General features: G+C 48.7%; 1 protein-coding gene across 1 annotated transcript in view; it reads right to left on the bottom strand.

The window, feature by feature from the left end:
• Positions 1–21528, bottom strand: part of PAPPA2 (pappalysin 2) — a 93548-nt gene that overhangs the window by 59065 nt on the left and 12955 nt on the right. The window contains exon 3 of the mRNA XM_042786352.1: positions 5276–5421. Coding sequence (XP_042642286.1) covers positions 5276–5421 — 146 coding nt within the window. The remainder of the gene's footprint in view (positions 1–5275; positions 5422–21528) is intronic.

Below are 21528 nucleotides of genomic sequence, written 5' to 3'. Positions count from 1 at the left end.
GGATTTACTGTGCTAGTTACCTCACAGCAGCTTCTGCTACTGCATCTCTGCTGCTGATTGCTGCCCCTGCCAGCAAAGTTAAAATTGGCAGAGGGCCACAGTGTGATCCTGACTCCAGCCACATCATAGACAGCTTGAAATCTGCTCCTGGATCAGGTCCGTGTGCTACTGGACTACCTCATGTCCTCAAGTACAGGGCATTCCTTCCAAGAGAGGGCTTTCTTCAGATCACAGTGTCCCTGGCAGGACACCAGCAGGTCTGCAACTCCTCTGGTGGAGCCACGCTGGGTGAACACTGGGTTGAGGCTGGAAAGGGGCTTTCAGAGATGCCCTGAGCAATTTTCTTGAGCCCAACAGGGTTGCAAGCGTGTAAAGAAATAAGGGTGGCCTCTTCTATGGAGCATCCTGCCTGTGTGGCTCATGGAAGGGCTGACACACACCAGTGGCCTGTCAAGTAGCACTGTTTCTTAGCTAAAAATTAATGTTTGTTGTTCTTCCTCCCCACAGTGTGGATCTTCTGCCCAGGGCAGCTTGGCTTGAGGTAAAGGATGGGTCACAAAGTAGCTGCATTCCCTTTCTCCCCAGCTGTAAAATATGAGAGCAGAGGACCTTGCAACCCATCAGTCAGCTCTTGACCCTTCACTTGACTGGAGATGGGCCACAAAAAGGTAGAGGTTGAAGAATCCTTGTGGGACCTTCATGTTGTGTCCTGTCAATCATTAAGTTTATGGAAGACCTTCCCCTCTCAATTACTAGACTGGTAAATGCTATAGATAGAAAAGGGCATCCCGTTGATTGAGAACCCAGTGGGCACATTAAAAAAAAAAAAAAAAAAAAAAAAGCTGCTTCTCATTTTAATCAAAACAGAGCATGAGAGAAGAGAGAAGAGAAAGAAAAGGCATCTCTGCAGCCAAACCCCAGCCTGAACAAGGCAGGGGGCTGCCTGCCCAAAGGTCAAAGGAGGAATGAGCATGCAGAAAGAAAATAATGTTCATAAACAAATAAATGAGATGTGAAAGCCCTGCATGCATCCTGTGGCACTAACCACAAGGAACAGGGCTGAGCACCAGGGGCACGGGAGGCCCTGCGACCAAACAGCCCTCCTTCCAGCAGAAACCCAGCACTCTTCCCATGCGGGGACATAAATGGAATTCCAGTACAGGGAGGGAGAAAACTGTCACAGGGGAGGGATGCCAAGGCTGGGATACCCTGTCCCTCCCCCTCCTCTCTGCTGGCTTCCCCTATCCCATTCCTCCCACACACTCCACAAGGACGATCATATTTTTAGTACTTTTTTTTTCTTTTTTCTTTTTTTTTTTTTTTTTACAGCCAATTAGATGGCAGGATTAGAAACAGCATGAGAACTCTGCCTTCCTTCCAGAACATCCCTGTCCCCCCCATTCCCCATCCCCACAGCTCCCTGATGAGCTGGGAGAGCTCCCAGCTTTGGACCAGGAAGTTGTAGTTCCCCTCTGCAGGGTCCTGGCTGTGAAGGCAAGATGTGGAAGTGTTCATAACATCCCAACAAGACCAGCCTCCCCTCTCCCTCCTCTACGGACCACACTTCTCACCTCTGCCTCCTCCTGACCTAGGAGATGTGTTTAATCAGGCTTTAAGTGAACTTTCCCTCTCATACCTGAGAACCAGCTCAAGGAGGCCCCCAAGGTCAGCATTTACACAACCAACCCAAAACTTCAATGTCATGTTGCTGTGACATCAAGGGGGTTCATCACTCCAAGGCAGGTGAACCAGAGTCTTCTTTGGACTTGCTTACCCAACTGAGACCAGGCAGTTGGAAATCTTCAGGTTCTGGCCTCACAACATCCTTTCCTTCCAGACCAGACCTACCAGCTGCAGAGCTGGTAAAGTCTCCCAGGTCAAGCTTCAACTCCGCTCAAGCAACAGGGAGGTGCCCGTTCCATCAGCACCGTGAATGATTGCACTGGCGTGGACCTCACTTCATCTTCGCTCACACATCCCTTGGAGCCAGCCCCCAAGAAGCCAACCTGTTCCTGAGTCAGGGCTGTTGCAGAGAACGCATGCTCAAGCAAGCCCAGGATCTTTAAGGAGCAAACCACAAATCTGAACCTGTATCACGCGGCCAGTCTTCCCCAAACACTGAGTCACAGCAATTAATGGAACAAACGCATGACGGTTAGTCAGACAGGAAGATGGCCATTGCTTAAGGTACCTTTGATGGAACGGCTGGCCCTCCTTCAGGATCCACTGACTTCAGCCAGATATATGAGCTGGCCTCAGCTTATATAACTGCAGAAAGTATTTATAACATCAAATATTCACAATTCCCTTGCCTTTCTACCATGTTTATGCAAATACAGTTCACATGCAACTACACATGAAGTTTAAAGCGTCTGCATTATTACATTGCTAAGGTTTTTGAGGCAAGGCTTTCCACTGCGGAAAGCTAAGTTTTTTATAGAACAGAAGTCCAGCTCCTTGTGTTTTGTAGTTTAAAAGATTTACTTCTAAGTTCTCAGAAAATTCATTCCAGACTCCAAGCAAGAACTCTGAATTTGAGAGGAACTCACTGTGATTATGGTGAAAAGACTGAGACAGACTGCATGGTTAGAGGGAGCGGTACAGACAGACCTGAGATCTTCTGCCTTGCTGCTAGCTGACTGCAAGTTGTCTCTGTCTAGGAGCTCTACAAGCAGCTGAAATACTGCCTATAGAAGCATCACAGACCAGTTCACCCTCTCCAAGTCAGTAATTACCTCTTATGCTTCAATGAATGCAGTTGCTGTTGGTTGCTATTACTACTAGTCTAAAATGGTAAAACATCCTTAACCTTCAGAAAGGTTGCCTGAAATTCAAATTTTCTCAGGAAAATAATCTGGAGGAGAGCAGTAGATCTGTAAATCATCAGCATAGGAATGGACACTTAATTTCTGGTAGCCAGAAGCAAGCATAGGAGAAGAGAAAGGGATGGAAATCAAGGTTGACTGAAGACTTCCAGAAAGCAGACACCAGCAGGAAGGCGAGGAGGACCCTCTTGAAAGACACACTCAAAAGTCATGAAAGAAGGTTTCTAAGGAGTTGAAAGTCCAGATGGTAGATTAAAAAACATCTAGAGAAGAACCGATGAAGACCAGTTTGGAAACAGTATGTTCAGTGAACTTTGGGATGAGAGGAAGTGTTAAAATAGAAGGAAAGGCAGTTGAGAAGGGAAGAAGAGAAAGAGTCTCATAGTATTTCTCCTGAAAACATCCAAGTCTAGTTCAGAGAGACAAACAGAAAAATCTGACCAAGAATCTCTGGAGCCAAGAGGCAAGTTAGCTTCTTGGAGAAGTTAAGTCAAATTCAAGGAACCAGTTTGATTCAGGAAGAGCATCTGTATGTGTGTAAGAAAAAATCAGCATGCTCCATGGGAGCAGACAGTGGCACGAGGGGAGCAGGGCCTATGTGCTGACCTTAAAATATTAAGGTCAGGAGAGACAGGAGATTAGCATGTTTCAGCACAAGGGAAGGAGTCTGTCTTCTTGGAGATAGACCCTTTTCTTGTGTAAAGACCTGCCTCCACCCCGGTCCCTGTTAGTCCTTAAAGCTCAGGAATTTTTCTTAAACTACTATTCACTCCTCCCAAGGTTTTCATTGCTCTTTCCTCACATCTTTCCTTACTTTACCTTCACATCTACTCAAATTCTCCAGTAGCCTCTTGTGAGGTGTTGTCAAAAGCATGACCTGCTCAGTCCTAAGTTTATTCTGTGCTGGACAATCATATACATTGTGCGCGGTACAAAACACTTGATGATGTGGTAGAGCCTACTGTTTACCAGAGAGCAGAGTCCGTCACCCGCCCTCCCAAGCTCATTAAATCTAAAACCAAGGACAGTCTTGAACCAAAGTCTTCAGTCTGTGCCAGAACCTCAAAGAAGTTCAAATCCAGCTTCATACTTCACAGCTCTGGCAACAGAGCCAAGACAACACCCCTTTTCCCCTGAACCTCCGCGGTAAAACCGGATCCAACATTTCCAGATGGTGCCACCTCTTGTGTCCCTGGCTGGACACAAACTCTGAGACCGGAGCTAAATGCAAGCTTTTGATGACAGCAGTCACCCCGATTACCCCTCCGTACAGCTCCTTGTGAGCCATTGGGAGGGGTCTGAAGAGAACATGTGTGGCTGAAGCACTTGCTGTAGTAAGATGATTGTCAAGCTGAGCCTTGGAAGTGATTTCTGGAAGCTGAAGGAATAAATTTCATGGAGATTTGCCTTCCTCAACAACCAACTGTAGCAATACACTATTGAAAAAACAGTCCTGCAACTCATTGAGGGAGGGAAACTGGCAAAAAAGAACTTTAAAACAGGTCTTTAACAGCAGCGTAAAACTTTTAAGGGTTGAACATCACGCACTTGTAAAAGCAGAAGGTCTAGGTCTGCTGTGCAGGTGTCAGAAGTAATTATTTCCAGTTACTTATTGAGAAACACTTTAGATGTTTTGACTGCAAAGTGTTAAGGGCTTTGCCAGAAAACTCTGACATTGAAGAGGTGGAGGGAGAGGCAGGAAAAAGAGAGACAGCAGAAATAGGAGAAAACACACAATACATTTACATTTAGTGAAGCAGTTTCTGTTTTGACTGTTTTGTAGCCTGCCAGGGCTGATGACCTTAAGGGTCTGCCTTGAATTCACTGAAGCCAAGGAGAACCTTGCCTCCAGCGGGTAGTAAGCCAAGTTATAAAAACATGGTTTAATTTGATAGTCATCCTCGCATTTGCAGCTGGATTCGGAAGTGGCCAGTGCTCGTTGCCTGGTCAGCTCTGGAGTCGCTCAAATCTGGAGTCTCGGCTCTGAAATCACCAACACTCCTGGCTTATCTGTTTGTCATTATGCGCTGCTAAGTGAAGTTCCAGAATCCTGGAAAATAGACCTAGAAGGTCCTAGAGAAGCCAAAGGCTAGTCTAAAGCCCTCTCTAGAGCCTGCTCTGATGGTGAACCTGCAGCTTTCCCCAAGCTCTCTGTCCCACTGTCTCACTGCCTTCACCATTAAAAGTTTCTCATAACAACCTGGAAGTCCCTTGTCAGGGCGTAACCCCCCCCAAACTACCCCACCCCCCCTCATATCCACACAGACACAGGGAAGAGGCAGCTCCTTCCCTTACAGCAGCAGCTATTGGTACACCCAAAGCCTGTTATGACCGTCTCATTAAACATCCTCAATGTTGAGCCAAGTCATGGCTGCCTCTTTTTGCCAAGTCAACCAAGAGAGAGGAAAACCAACAACCCTGACACCTCATGAGTGGGGTAGATTACTTACCCAGGTGACTAAGGGCCTCTTTATCCCATGGCCAAGTGGCAGCACCAGCCAACTCTTCCCTCACCGAACTGGCGAAATAAACGTTGAGGAAGTGGGTGCTGTTCAGCTGAAGTGCCTCCTTCAGCTCCTTCACGCTCATGTATGCCCTGCAAGGACAAGGGAGAGGAGATAGTCAGCATAGACTTCAATGGAGCAAAGAAGAAAAGCAGGAGCCACCCGTAGATATCCTGGAAAGTGTGCAGCAGACCTGGAGACCCCATCCTCAACTCTCAGAAACCAACAGTGTTTGGTAAAGCATGGCAAAATTCAGCAAGTTTCAACAGGATGTCCCACGACGCAACTAATTCTACTCTAAGTTGCAAGTTCTGCTAGTGAGAGGTTTGGGTGGGAGGCAGTCATGTAAATCTAAAGTTTTGCAACTTACAGTAGCTTTGTTAATGGGTTCTACTCTTAGAGAAGGATTTCAAACAATGAGGACTGAAGAGATCCCAGAGAATAGGATAAAAGGAGACAAAATGAGAGGAGAAACAAAGAGAAGAAAGGAAATGCAGAGGTCAGTTCTGCTAGGGAAAAGAGAAGGGGTTTGACATCAGAAAACTGGAATTTGAGGGGAGGAGGAAAATGTAAGTTTTCCTCCATGTGTGAGGACAGAGAAAGGGATCCATAACTCCAGCTGGTTCCAACAAGGGTTTTCAGGGGTCATCCCTTATACAGGTTAGGGCAGGAGTGGACAACAAACCTTATTTTTGGAAGCAGAAAGCGTTAGCCAGCTGGGGCCAAGAAGTCTTTTCTCCAGCTTCTCTAGTCTGCCTGGAGAAGTTCATGACCATGGGTCTCCACTCTACCCTTTCCCTCAGGACAACCAGTATGTCAGAGGTGGCAGTGCATGGTAAGAACAAGGGGTCCCTGCAGAGCACAGGCACGTAACACATCAAGAAACATGTTACCTCACCCCCAACCCTGTATATTGTATAATGAAGAGAATGAGCAAAAGGTATCTTAAAATTTGTTCTAAGAAATCTCTCTTCCATCTCTGCTCAAAATGGACCATGGAGAAGAGCACTGGCTGTGTCCCACCAGCACTGAGCCAACAGCAGAGCCCTCCTCATGTGAATCCATCTCTCTGCACATGATCTGAATCCTCTCTGAGAGGGGGTCTGGGATGTCTGCAGGAGCCAGGGCAGGCAAGCACAGGAACTCCCAAAATAAGCTTAATATGGAGGGAGAGACATCTCTGGCGACAGATACATCAAAGGGCATGTTTAGTGGGAAAAGCCTCCTGACAACACTGCTCACTGTCCCTCCTCCCATCTCCAGAGCAGGGAATAAAGAGTTCCAAGAGCAGAAAAAGTACTGGAACGGGGATATCAAAGACATCTATTTCTGAAGGTCACAGGAAGGTAATGGGCTGGGAGAGGTGGGTAGGCAATTGGCATCAAAGCAGAGCTGTTACACCCATGAACATGTCTGGGTGTCCACAAAATGATCCTTACGATGTGGCATGTCTCTCAGAACTTGGAGAAAAAAAACTCGGCAGTCTGGAAATTTAGGTTTCACTCTCCCCTCTGTGTGGTTGCATCTGCACAGGTCAGAGGTCTGTATTACATTCACCCATAAACCAGCAGTCCAAGCGTTGATCTTTAGGGAGTTCATGTCCTCGGCTGTGTAAAATGATCAGGATCTAACTTAATAATAACAATAATAATTCCAATAATAATAGCAGTGGGATTGTAGAGCCTTGGGCTGTGCTGCAAATGCCAGATACTCTTTTAAATCAAGTACTACCATTTCCACCATTAGTGCCATCAACCTCATGGGCTGAGACAACATTGGGACAGGTAGCCCCAGAAGACATTGTCTCTAAGATTTGTCTCTAAGTCTTCAAAATCTGAGGACCCTGACCTGTGGTTTGTGAAGCCATTAATTTAAGAGATTCTAAACAGAGGAAAAAAAACTCATGGAAAGGCTTCAAATACATCACCATGGAATGATGATGGAAACGCACCATTGTGGAAATATGTCATAAGAATGACTAAACCTGCAGCATAAGGCCAACAGCAACATTAAGGTGGTGGAAAGCATTTCACTTATTCCCATGCTTCCAGGAGCAATTGGCATCTTTGAGCTGCGCGGAGAGCTTATGAAGGGAAAGCGGTCATTTCTTTACACTGGACTAACCATGAAGGCACACCAGCTACGTTTGAACAAGCAGCTTCTGTAAAAGTGGTGTCCATTAGTGCATTCCCCACCACGTTGAATTATGGAAGGAAGGACAAAAAGCCGAGCATGGCCTAATAGGAAAAAAGCATGTTCTCATCCAAAACGTGAAGTGAGAAGGGAAACCAACAAGAGACGTGCAAATACACTGTTTGAGATGGAGAGATCTCTAGTCAAGTTATTATACCAACAGACTTGTTTAGATAGAGAGAGGTTGATACAGCAAATGGAAGAGAAGGAGGAAAAAGTGAAGAAACAGAGGTACAGGATTCTAGAAGTGGACTGGAGCAGGATGGCATATTGAGCAGAGCTCAGTAAACCCAAGGGTGGCCACTTCCCCGGATCTGAAATAGCAGAGACTTTCAGAAGACACTGCTGATTTGGGAGGTGCCAGATAATCCAGATCTGCTGACTACCTCTCCCCTTCCAGTCAGCCCCAATAGGCCATCCTGGGCTGGAGGAATCTCACCCACCTTCCCAGTGACAAAGCAGTGCCAAAGCTTCAGTCACTTTAGAAAGGCCTGGCTGGACTATATGGCAGCATTAAATGGTGAGATGAGATGACCAGCTTGTCTTCACCAGGCCCCGAGATCTCCCACCACAAAGCAGCATTCCCAGAACACTTTCCCCAGCCACATCATCTTGCGGAGAGAAAACTCTCCGAACCGGAAATGGCAAATTAGGAGAACATGATCTCTTCTCTGTGATGTCTCGCCTGAGCATCCCAGACACGCGCCACGCTGACGCCATCCCTTCAACCCAACCAAGACGGGAGCAGGCCGAGAGGAATAGATAGGGAGAAGAATAAATAAACCTGAAGGACATATTTGTGGCATGACTCGGAAGGAAGAGAAGCAAAAATTTCATAGAAATAGAGCATAAGGGAGGGGGAAGGGGGAGAGAAAGTCTCCTTCATGCACCAGAGCTGCTCGGGGGACAGACTTAAAAATAACTTTGATTCCTGACCTATGATATCTTGGAAAAATAGCCCCAAACCCTTACAGGCTGTTCAAATTCCGAGAGCTGACGTCAGCCCTATGCAGAGGGATATTCCCGCCGTCCCTCTTCTGGAGACATGATGTTTTTCTGGCTGTCGCCTGCCATTCCCTTGACACTAGCAACATTTTTTGTCAACCCTTAATTATAAATAACTGTAATTTCCTCCATTGAGAGATTTGGAGCTGTGTCGGGGTAGGGGGAGCCATTCCAGCACTGAGAGATGTTAAGATGGATGGAGAAAGAAAGGGAAGAACCCCAATTTCACCCACTGCAGCATGGAAAGCACAAATATCCTCCTGATAGAGTCCCCAAAGACATGATCAAGACCAAGACAACTCTAGAATGGGCAACTTCGGTTCCCCTCAATCCACATTTTCCACTGGCATCCTTAGCTTAGACGAGGAGCATGCAACTGGCGTCTTCGCCTGTCAGTTACTGCCAAGGTCATGCTCTCCCTTTTCTTCAGCGCTTCTGTGATATTCCCAGGGGGAAGGCAGAGCAGCCTTTGGTCTCCACAAACAGCCCTCTCCTCTGCTTCCCAAATAGCTTCTCAGTGCCTAAAAGACTGGACTATTCCAAACCAGATGTATTTACAGCAGGGTGGGCACTGCAAGCCAACACACAAGCACAAGGAAGGCCAAGACATATGAAGGCACAGCTATCAGCTAAGCAGCAAAAGCACCCAAACAACCCCAAAGAATAAGGCAGAGAATAGAAGAGAGACAGAAGGGCCATAAGATTTTCCAGATTCAAAGCAAATTTTTTTTCCAAGAGCATCCAAAACTCATCGGTGAGCAGTTAGCTGCATGGTAATACCATCTTGAACTGGGGAGTATTTTCAACCTTGGGAGAGTGGAGCTTGAAAGAAGAGTATAGGCAACAGTAGAGAGAGATTAGGGTTGGAAGGGCCATGGATTGCCATTATTAGAAATGAGCATGGGCACAAACACCATCTGAAATTATGGTATTTGAGGGAATAAGTTCAGATATGAGGGCATCCCTCATGACGATGCTGACGTATTACTACCGACTTAAAATTCTGTTGAATGACACTAGCTGACAGTATGACTCTAAGCTAGGCTTAGGTACCACACCGCATGCTGTTTTACTTGTGGGACTCGTGGCTGGCAGAAAGCAAGACGGGGAAGAAGCCTGGACCTTGTATTGCTCTACAGCAGCTCAACGGAGCCCCACTGACACTTGTGTGGTCCTGGTGCTGGGTCAGGAGCACATGGTTCCATGTCAGGCTTGGTGATGTGCTGTCATTGTGTGGCATTTCAGGCTATCAAAAAAAGGAAAGGAAGATGAAGCGCAACAGCTTCAGTGACTGTGTCACCACAGAATCGTGGAATTGGAGACCCATAACTGCAGATGGAGAAGACCTCCACAGGTCATCTAGCCTGACTCCCTTGTTCAAAACAGGTCTAATTAAATCAGGTTGCTCAAGGCCATGTCCACTGGAGACGTGAACAGCTCTGATGACAGAAGTTTCACAATTTTTCTTGGCAGCCTATTCCAGTATTTAACCACCCTCATGGTAAAAAAAAATTCCTAATGTCTAATCCAAGTTTCTCATGTTTCAACTTGTGCCCATTGCTTCCTGTCCTATCATCACACATCTCTTCTCAAAGTCCTGCTCCATCTTCTCTGTGTCACCCCATCACATTGGAAAGCTGTCAAATGACTACAGTTTTGCATGGAAAGCTATTACTGCACTAGACCTCACCACACTAAGGTCTAAAGACTCAAACCTTCTTTTCTGATCAGTTGAAAAAAAAAAAAAAAAAAAAAAATGACAATTCACTCATGATCCCAGGCCCCCCTGGAAAACCCTCATAACCCTGTCTCATGCTTCTCCTCAGGCCATTCTGTCCTAGCCCATGGGGCAGACAGCATCTTTGTACTTGTAGGTGTAAGTCAAGCTCTGGGTTGGCCTGGTCAAAGGCAAAGACTCTGGGGAGATAGAGGTGTTGCTGCTTTTCCAGGCAGCCACTTCTGACAGCAACAACAGGACCACTGCTGTGCACAGGTGGGAGAGAGGAAAGGATCTGCTCATCTGTGGGGCAGTAGAATGGACAATCATGCTGTAACACAAGCCTGATGTGGTTTATGGTGGGAGAAGAGGAGCAAGAGTGGCACTATCGAGTGACAGCCATATCATAACAGGAAGCCTTGGGGCCACAAAAGTGGCTATTACCACTGAAAGGCAAAAGAGGGCACTTCCGAATGAAAAGCAAGGCCAGCACATACCCCATACAGTACATGAAATCAAACTGAATTCTCTGGGTACTGCAAAGGATGCAGTGTGTAATGCCACAGGAATTCCTCTGCAATTCAAAAATAGGAGTCTTTTCCCTGTAGACGTTTCAGAGGGGATGTGGGAGTGGGGTTGGGTGGAAGTTGTCCAAGTGCCCTCCATGGACAGCTGGAAAATACTTGAGAACCAGCCAGGTCCCGCTAACCATACAGCCTAATGAAGTCACAGGGGATTCCTGGCTCTGCTTTCATGTCCTTCACCCACCACAAGGAAATTCCTCTTCCTACTCCCCCCAAGCAGAGAGGCTCCCTTTTCCCCAAACCCCTGCTTGATAAACGAGGAATCCCTCAGACTTCCCAGGAACCAGCACCAGCCTGCCATTAACATTTTTAGTGTGCCGACAACACATTCCCTCCAGGCTGCAAAGGGTTAACGCAAGGTTGCTGTGTGTTGCTTCTGAGGCACCAGCCAAAAGCCCAAGAGCCACAACTCAGTCCATGAAGACAGGTGCTGAGACAAGTGGCATGGACGTTTTCAGAGGGCAGACTCTCTAAACTCTCCATCTCATCAGCGAAGAAAGATGCTCCTCCAGAGGGTGAGCCACAGCGAGCATCTTCCGATTCACCCCACCAAAGGATGCTTCTCCATGGTGACTCTTTAAGAGGTCCCTGCTTGCATATATGAATCCTCCTTGCTAGAATTTGTGAACCCTCATCCCTGTTCCCAGCACACATACTCCCAGCTGATGTTCAGCCTTGCCTCTCTTCTGCCCTACCCCGACGTAAGCAGGACATGGTACCATCTTGGCACAGCACACAAGCCAAGATGGGTCACCCGGTCTGCCTCCAGACTAGATGGTTGTTCTCATAACTGCAGCTGCCTCACACTCTGGGTTTACCTGCCCCAAAATTTCTGGCATTAATGCAGCTGTGGGGATGCTGTATTTTTAGGCAGAAGCTTAAGTCTTTCTGTACTTGTTAAGACTACTTGCATCCCCATGACCATAGTCTAAGAGCTCCGACACCAGTTCAGCACTATGCTGGTATGCCACAAACATCATTTCCAGCATCATGACAACTTGACAAGGCAGCAACATCCAAATGACTCATCTGGACAGGCTTTGGTAACACAGCCACATACAAAACATACACAAGAAGCGAAGGCAAGGCTGAGGAACGGCCAGACATTCCCCTGAAATCACAGGAGGCATAGCACTGCTGGAATAGTACCCCCTCTGTAGTCCACAGGAGTCTCATCAGCTTCACTGTGTGTTGGACTCCAGCCAAAGACTGTTTGGGTACACAAGGGATGAGGGCATCACACACCTCTTGGACATAGCTGGAGAAACCCACCTCTGAGGCACTGACAGCATGAGAACAGCAGCATGAGTGGATGAGTACCAGGATATCAAAGAAGGTAACAATGCAAAACAGTCCTACATGAGAGCCTGTGGGATCAGGGACTTCCCTTATGCAAGAGAAATCCCTGTTGGGTTCAGAGGTAACCCTCAGTCTCCATGTGGGAGGTAGATTTGGCTTTGGGATTGAAGCAGTAGCAGCTGCTGCAGGGTCAGAGAATTGCACTTGCAAAGCTGTGCTCAAAAAGACAAGTTGCGGTTCAAGTGTGTGACCTTTCCATATAGATTTACTGGGGAAAGGAACCAAGAAGGCTGCAGATCACTAGCACACAGCAGGCAAGTTCCTAGTTACATCAGGCAGTAGTACACAACTTCTTGAGGTCAGATTTGGGCAAGAAAGACCATAACATTAGTGTTAGACCAGAAAGCCTTGAAGGGCATTTTGCCCTGAGATAGGTTGAAGAATAAGTGCTGCTAACAATGGCACAGCCTAGCTATTCCTGGAAGTGTTTGCTAAAAAAGTTATTCACTAAATCATCACTGCGCCAGCCAAAGGCAATGCTAATTTAGATCTGGTTTTGGTAAGCAGTGTAGAAATTATGGAAGAGCTGATGAGAGAAAGAAAACTTGGCCTGAACTAGTAATGAGCTGATTCAAACTAACTGAAATGGCGGAGTGAACACATGTCTCAAAGTAGGAATTGAAAACCAGGACTGACCAGCAGACACCACTGCATTTGAGATGCTGGGGAGCAGGGGGTGAAATGGGAATTCCCTGAAATCAAGATGACTTCAGTGAAAACAAAGAATAAAAGACCCATTTAGAAATAAAAAGAGCAAAAGAAGGAAGGAGCAGATCTACTGAGGAGGGAAGGTGGAGCTGAAGTTCAGCGTAATTGAGATGCATCACTGGACAAAACTAATGTATGGTGTCCAACTTTATTCAGGATTGTGAGGCAGAGTTCAAGTTCGCTTCTACTGGGGTACAACAAGATTAAAGGCGTGGTGCTGGAGCAGAGCTCAAGATAAAGATTAAAAAATATGTGGCAGCAGTTGGATGGGGGCTGAAGTGCCATTTGGACTGGGTGGGAGGGAAGATGAACTGCTGGGGAGGGGGCAGCAAGTCCCAGCTCTGAAAAGGGCTGGATGTACAGATACAGAACAAAGGGCAGAAAGCAGGAGGGAAGAGTGCAGAAATAAAAATGGTCATAGATGAACGAAACTCAGTGGATGCAATACATTTGCAGCAGGAGCCTGGGGAAACACCACCCCAAATCCAGGACTGACTGCAGGGCATATGACTGGAGAACAGCTAATATGATACATTCAGTGATGTCTACAGGAGGGAACAAAGATCATAAGACAAGCTGATCTGGTTGTCCTCTCTGACTGACCTTAAATCCGTCTGCAAATTTCAGCAGGCTTTCAGGTATAAAGGTACCCACGTTACTACTTTCACTCTCCTACCACATTTTTCAAAAAAGATAATGGAAATGCTTGAACACAGGGACTGCTGTAGATATGATCACCTGAAGGTCAGTGGAGGACATGCAATGCCTTCTCTGTGCAAACTCGGAATACACCGCCAAGATTGCCAAATTTTTGACCAGCTGCCTGCACTGACAGATCTCAGACCCTGACCTTGTGGACGCAGGCAAGAGTACGCTGCACTTGCTGCCCTTTCTCTTGGGAAGCAACAACTGGGCATCAAGGACTCGTCTTTGCCTCTGGCAACATGCCAGGGCACCTGACTTCAGGAAACCCACATTAATTCCTCCCCACCAGTCTGCTCAGAGACTGTTTGCTTTTCTGCCACACGCTGGCTTCCTCTCTGCATCTTGTCACAGCTCCATTGACAGCTTACGTGCAGGGACCAGTTTTAAGGCCCCCTGCACGTGGCACGCTGCTACTCATGTTTTAGGGGTTGAACCAAGGATGGTCCCCCCACATTTGTGTTGAATACATGAGAATAAGCCTCAGGGGAGGTTCACCCCCAGCTGTGCTCTTGCAACATGGTGGGCACCCTCAGGACACCCATACTGGTGGGTGCACACACCCTAGCAGATCTTCTGACCTCCCCCCTTCCAACCCTGTCTTCAGATAGAGCCTCCTCTTGTGGCTTCTTGCTGGAGGCTTTGCCAAATTTGAGGCTTCTCTTGGAGCATGATAAAACATCTGGATCAACCCCCAGCCCTTGGGATTTCTGACCAGCACTGCAGGAGTGGGCAATTCCCTCCCCTGCTCCTCTAAAGGGACAGGGATGTTCAGTGGCTCTTTGTTCAGCCAGCCTAATCACGTGTGCATCAGATGTTTGGATCACTGAAAAACACAGGTTTCATGATGTTTGCACCCTCAGGATGAGGTTGGATTACTGCCTCGCTCAGCTACTAGCTGCCATGCATCTGATGGGCATCACAGCCTGTCTGAGGGCCTCTTGGGACGGCTCTGCTGGGAATCCCAGCACAACTCCGTGGGCCTGTGTAGGTTTCCTGGCTATAACTGAGGCACCACCAGCCCTTAGGACACCTTAGGAGGAGGTAAGGTTTTCGACAACCGCTCATTTGGACCCAGGCACCAGCATTTTGTCCAAGTTGCATTTCAGTTTCTAAAAAAATTCCGACGGTTGTGGCTACCTGATAGAACCATAGTCTCTCCTGAGTTCATGGAGAAGTCAGTCCTGCACTGCAGGAAGCACCAAGACCAACCATCAGTGATCCCAAAAGCTCAAATGGTCCTTGTGCCTGACACAGAAGCCATTACATTACGATTCCATGAAAATGCCCCACAACACTTGCTCTAGGGATGTCTACACTCTCCCCAGGGACAGGGACTCGCATGTTCCCCTTCACTTGCCTCAAATTATATTTTCTTAAGAAGCAAGTGGACCAGTTCACCACATTGCCTCCTCCTTTCCCATCACAAATACCATCCAACATCACCACGTTGCTGGAGGGGAAGGGGCATCTTTTCACAGTGGCCTCATGGAGGAGGCATCTAGAACCAGCCCCATAGCACAGACATCATCCCCCAGCAAGAAAGGGCTCGGAGAGGTGACATGGAAGCAGGAAGAGTAGTGCTGAGTCAGGATCAGGCACACACAGCGGAGAAATTCAGGGCTGCGGGAGGGAGCAGAGGGCTGCGGTGAAGCTGATCGAAGGAGGCGTGAAGGGAGAGAAACAAGGGAAGCGTGGCCTCCAGCTCAGCAGGGACTGCCCGACCTCTCCTCCAAGGGGGCACGGCAGCTTTCGGCTGACGCCGGCAGCCAGCCTGCGTCCCGAGAGTTGTTGCTGTCTGGCAGAGACGGCAAGCGGCAAAGCCCTAATCGGAAAGGACAGCTGGATCGCAAACCTCCCTCCCGCGCTTCTCTGCCAAGCCAAGACGTGGGAGCCAGGGCTGGGACCCTTTTCTCCTGCGCTGCTGTTTCCCCATCCTTGGTGCGTCCCCTGAAAACTGGAGGCTGCCCTCAGCGGGGAGAACAGCCACACCGACGGGTCCCAGCCCTTTGGGTCACCTCCTGAGGTGGACCTGCCAGAGCTGTAACCCTCCATCACTGGTCCTCAGCAGGGACACGCGTGGCCTCTCTGCTCTGCAGCATGGTTTAGGACTGGCACGTCTCCCATGCACAGGCAGAGCCACCAGCAATGCTGTGGTGGGGACACCTACTCTTTCCACCCCCTCTCCCCCACGTTGTCAAGCCCCTGGTCGCCAGCCTTCCATCTCTGGAGCTACTTCTCCACCCAGAGGCAACCTGCAGGAATCTCCCGCAGTCTCACCCCACCCACACCCCCCACAGCCTGCTTTAGGGTCCACCACAACACCAGCAGCCCCAAAGAGCTTCCTTCCCAGGACAGAGGCAAAGACCTCATCTTTGCAAGGTCATCTTCCTGTCAGCTTTCCTCACACAACCTCGGAGGTGTGAAATCCCTGTATAATTCATGCATGGAAAACCCTGTGCAACCAAGAACAGACCCACAAATTCAGCATTTCTTACAGTGCTTCAGCCCTAAAGCATCGTTTGGTTCTGCCAAATGACCAAAGCCTGTACACACTTGAAAGTTAATACAAAACAAGCCAAACGTTTCCCAAAAAGCCCCTGCAAGAGGCTGTCTTTGAGCTTGTGTTACCACTACTGATTCACCCCATGAGCCTTTCTTTTTACCTCCTCAGGGAGGACAAATCCATGCAAGTCCCATAAACTTCCTGGCTTGTGTGACAATTCTTGTGTTGCTTAAGCATAATGGACCATCAACTTTCCCCTGGGATAAATTTGTCCTGACAATCTGTGTTTTAGTGCTCTACATCTTGGGGGAGTTGATAGCATTTGGGGTTTATTTTAATGGGAGTCGGTAGCCATGATCAATTGTAAAAGCTCTATTTCCACGGAAATGGGTATTTAATAGATTTTTGAAAATGGTGGTTATTGACCCAATGGGTCTTAATGGCTTAAAAACTATCTGATTGTAGTATGTACGAGTAAATGCATATGATTTTCAAATGCATACTGGAATAGGTAGTAAAAACCCTTTTAAATCAAGGGACCTGGCCCAATAGGGAGTTGCCATTTGCCTCTTTGGCCTTTCTATTTCCGTCAGAGTGAATCACGGCCATCTCTTCTTCAGAGAGGCTTACCGTTTCCTCACGGGTGAGATCATCTTAGAACATGCGACCCATCTGAGACTCATCAAGGTATGGGGATGTCTTTCATTAGACCAGGCAGTGACAGAATCAGGCTTTCAGAGCAGATGGGCTCCCAGATGCTCTTGTGGGGGGAGCAGTGGACACATGGACCATCTCTCAACCTCCGTGGACCGTGCCCCCTCGGTGCTCCCAGGGAAAGCACCTTGGGAGCTGAAAAGCCACGTGAGCCTCAGACTCCTGGGTTTAAACTCAACCTACAGGCTCCCAGTTGATGATCCTACAGTGAAATCCCCGGGGAGAAATCTTGGTTTATCTAGGATTAACACATACCAAAAACATCAATAGGAGTGAACTCCAAAGGAATGTACTAATTACTAGGAAGTAATCCTGGAAGCAACAAACAGACTAAACCCTGATATTTGTTTCATGGTGTCTGCAAGTACTGACTGAAGCCCCCACCTCCCCTCTGCCCCCAGGCATGTATTTAGAGTCATCACCCCCACCAGCTCCCCGAGGTCTACAAAGGCTTAGCATGGGTTGCAGCTACTCCCCACCTTTGCCCATCACAGGGACAGCTCCTCTCTCCTGACTGCCTTTCCCCTGAGCCTTCAGGAACACAGATGCCCAAGATTTTTATCTGTTTGAAGCCAATCCACGAGTTCAGCCGTTGCAAAGAGGAGATCCCAAGCCTTATGTGTGCAGGACAGCAAGGCTGAGTACGCGTCACCTCTGTAGAATAAGCCAGACAAAAATCAAGGACCTGAAAACTCCCAAATTTCAAAGGGACATCTGTCCTCCTGCTCCCTCTTACGATCCCTTTCAAAAAAACAACAAAGCAGAAATTGGAGAGTTCAGAGCCACAGCCTGTTGCTTCTCCTTTCCATCAGTGGAATAAGGAAAGGAGACAAATATTGCAGGTCACCACCGACTTTGATCCCAGTAAGGTGTCTCCCACTCCCATCCCCGAGTAGGTGCCTAACACAGCATCCCATCTGCTTGCAGCAACACTCACCTCCAGCCCCTGAACCCCAGGAGCACGCAAGGAAGAAGCAATGCTGCTGGCCCAGCGCAGACTCTGGGTGCAAACCCCAAGGCTTCTGCGTGCCTGGGTGATAGGACCCTGCCGAGTTGGGCTTTCCACCCGCGTCCAACACTGACCCCTTGCTCTTGGTGGGCACAAAGGAGGCTCAGACCATCACCATGGCCTCTGAAAACACACTGCCATACCCCCAAAGCATGGATCTAATAGTGTACCTAGCAAGTCAGGAAGTTACCATGCATCTACAGGGGCTGTCAGCATGAGACAGCATCCCTGAAAACAGGGAAACGGCAGTGGCTGGGGGGAGTTAATTGGAAGAATTAAAAAAAAAAGGTAAAGATCCAGTTTTGAACCACTTAGGGGAACAAAAGGAGCCCTGTCAGGGAGAAAAGCAGCAAAGCAGCAGCTTGGGGAGGGAGGAGAGCCCGGCATTGCTGGGCTCCAAAGGCCGGGACAGGCAGCACCCCAGCTCCAGCGCACACCCAGACGTTTCGGAGAGGCTCGCTGCTACCCATGGCGCGGGGGGAGCGCTCGCCTGCGCTCGGCCGTGCTGAGGCTGGCTGGCCAGGCGCTGGCGTTGCACACAACATGTGTGAGAAGGCGAGCGAGAGGAGCTGGGGGGAAACGGAGAAACACGCTCGCAGGCCCTTGCGGGTTTCGCAAGGCAGAACTCAACAGTGGCAAGTTATTCTAGAGCAGGCTCCAAGCTAAACAAAGCCAGGTAGGGTTTATTTTCTGCCTGGATTGTTTGTTCCAAAGCAAAATAAAAAACTTCCCAGGCCAGGAACAAGCCTTAGAGCACTTTCTGCCTGTGGAAGTCGGAACAATTAAACACTGTCCCACCTAACTCACAAGAGAGCAGCAAACCCATTTTCTCTTGGTTTTTGCCAGCGGCAAAAATACAAAGCAACATGGCAGGTTTAGGGAGTTCTTAAGGTCATCGCAAACGAGTCAGTGTCCCCAGAAGCCTGAATTTCATTGCCAATTTTTATAGTTCAGTTTGCCATCTGCTGAGGGAAGGCAGAAGGGATAACACGGGTGAGTGCAATGTTCCTGGTCTCCCCCAGCACTTCATGGGCTTCTTGTGGCTGAGCGGAGTCTCAGGGCCAGGAGGCTCAGCAAAGCACTCCAGACAAAAGGGAACTGCACAAATGAGAGCTTTTTTTTTTTTTCTTTTTGCCTTGCATTTAGCCAAGACCGAGCAGCTTCATCTCCTTTAAGTGCCTCTCCCCCATCCAGGGACTAAGAGGCAGGAGGCCAGAGCCCCAGCATCAATGGCAGCACCTCATTGCTGCATGACTGGGGGGCAAGATGTCTAAAACTGCCATGCCTCAGTTTCCCCAGCTGAAGAGCTGGGATCACCCTTGCGTACAGCACAGGCAGGTATTTGCAAATATCTTATAAGACACGATTTTTGCTAGGCAAGGTATTCGGAGAAGCTTTGAGAAGTTAGGCACCCCACATCCCACTGCTCTTCAGCGGAAAGAGGGCGTCCAGCTTCTCATCACTCACCTCCTGCTTTCCCACCCATCTCCCAACAGCATCCTCCTTTGCAGGACAGATCTCAGAGAGCTGCTGGGGAAGAGGGAGGGCTGTGGCTTGGATAAGCATGGTAAAGGTGGCACATGTGCCACGCTACTGCCTAAAGCTTGTCTCCAGCCAAAGAGCTTGGACTGATGCAGATCACTACCAGCACCAGGTCTCAGGAGATGGAGGTATGTGGAGCTTTGTGCTAGGACCAGTTGAGGCTGGAGAGAAACATGGACTAAATCATAGCAGGAGGCAGCTCAGTCCCCTCCTGAAAGAAGGCATAGCGGGTGCAGAGGGGCCAGACCACAAACTGGTTTCTGCATGGATGGAGGAGGCAGAGCCCAAGGCTTGGGGTTATCTCCAAAAACCTCTCTGGTAAGCACCAGGTGATAACTAAAAGTCAGTCTCTCTTCTTCATCCAGCCTCCCTGACTAGTAGGGAAGCAGAAAAGGAAACACAGATGCAGCAAGGCTGGGGAAGGATTTTTTTTTTTTTTTTTTTCCCAATGATGCTCAAACCAGCCCACAGCAGGCTGCAATGCACATGCCCATCCATCAGTGGGACATTATGGCCCTGCAGCAGAAGTCAGTGAAAGGGTGGCAAAAGACCAGAGTACCACCCTTCCAGCCTCTGGTCTGCCTCTTCTGTTCAGACTGAAAGCTCCGGGGCACTGGCAGAAGAAGGACCCTTTAACAGGGCTGACAGCAGCAGATAAATTTGCTGAGCAGGGATGATGCTCCCAGGGACATTAAGCTAACAGCTCCTAGTTCCTCTGCAAGGGGAACCACACAGCCCTGTGGTCAATAAACGGCCCCTCAGGCACTCTTCACCATGATGGTAACATCCAGTCTTGCTAAAAGATCCCAAACTGTGCTATATTCACCCTAAACTTCTCACTGAAGGGCAAAAACTTGTAGCCTTCATATTGGTCAGGAAAGAGATCAAGACAGAAAAAGAAGAAAAGAAATCTATTCAAGCCAAACATTCCCCACTGCTTTTTAGATACATTTATATATATATATATATATATTTATTTTTTTCAAAAAGGGAAAAAAACCCCAAGTCCCAAGTCTCCAACTTATTTTTAGGTCCAGGCTATTGGGTGTCCCAGCCAGAGCACGGCGCACACAAGCCAGCATTCTAAAAATGCCTTCCTCGCAGATATAAAAAGGACGCGAGATAATTTATTGGGGAAGTTTTGTAATGTAATGATCATATGTTAACCACAAAAAAAAAAAAAAAAAAAAAAAAAAAAAAACACGGAGCTGCCTCTAGTCCCCAGCACAGCCCTTGGCAGGCGACAGTCACAAGAGCTCAGCATCCTCGCCCTCCCCAAAGCCCCCTCCTTGCGCCACCTTGGTGGGTTTGGGCTCCACCAGACCCGTTCCCTCTCGCCCCATCACCCTGGGCAAAGGGGCAATCCGATTTCCTAAATCACAGCGGCGGCTGGGCCAAGGAAAACTAAAAGCAGTGTGTTCCCTTAACGACTCCAATGGCCGCGGCTCAGCCTGCCAACCCAAACGCGAATTAAATCATCCCAGAGACCCTGTCAATGCCGAGCTGAGCCCCCCCTCCTCGCCGCCCTGCCGTTTCGGTTCCTGGGGTCTCGCTAGCCTGGCCAGGGTCTCTGTTGGCATCCTCCTCCTGTGGGCAAGGGTACGGTCATATGAGGAGGAGCCTTGGGGAGGGCTGAACATCAGGACAAAGAGTGACCCCCCTCCAGCCATCGGACACACGCTGTTCCTTCACAATTGCCATCCTGATACAATCAGCCCCCCTCAAATGAGCCCCGGAGACAGTGGTGTTCGCTAGAACAATAGCTCGCATCTGCGACAGCTGTTTTCCCCAAAAGCACCCAGGCTGCCTACAGCCACTGGGCAGGGGTCCTCTCCCCTCGCTCACACGCGGATCGTGTTCTCCCTCTCCCACGGAGTCACAGTCACCCCTGGGGGGACCTGGCAGGTTCCTGGAGGAACACGCAGCCTGGCAGCTGGCGGGAAGGCTTGCGGGAGCGAGCGAGGCTGTCCTCCAGCAGAAGCTTATTGCAAATTAACCCCCGAGCCTTCTACCTTGGGAAGGAGTACACTACTGCAGATTATATTCTCTATTTTTAAACAGCCCAAAACACATGGAAGAAGACTTGGGCACATCAGCAGCATGCTGCAGCTTGCTACACAGAGCAAGCTGTTTTGACTAGCGCCGAAGCCAGGGGCCCTT

Source organism: Tyto alba, unplaced genomic scaffold (assembly GCF_018691265.1).
Source record: "Tyto alba isolate M040663 unplaced genomic scaffold, T.alba_DEE_v4.0 Super-Scaffold_1000006, whole genome shotgun sequence".
In the NCBI taxonomy this organism is placed as follows: domain Eukaryota; kingdom Metazoa; phylum Chordata; class Aves; order Strigiformes; family Tytonidae; genus Tyto; species Tyto alba.
Note: the sequence above shows the minus strand (reverse complement) of the source record. Positions and strands in the feature narration are given on the sequence as shown.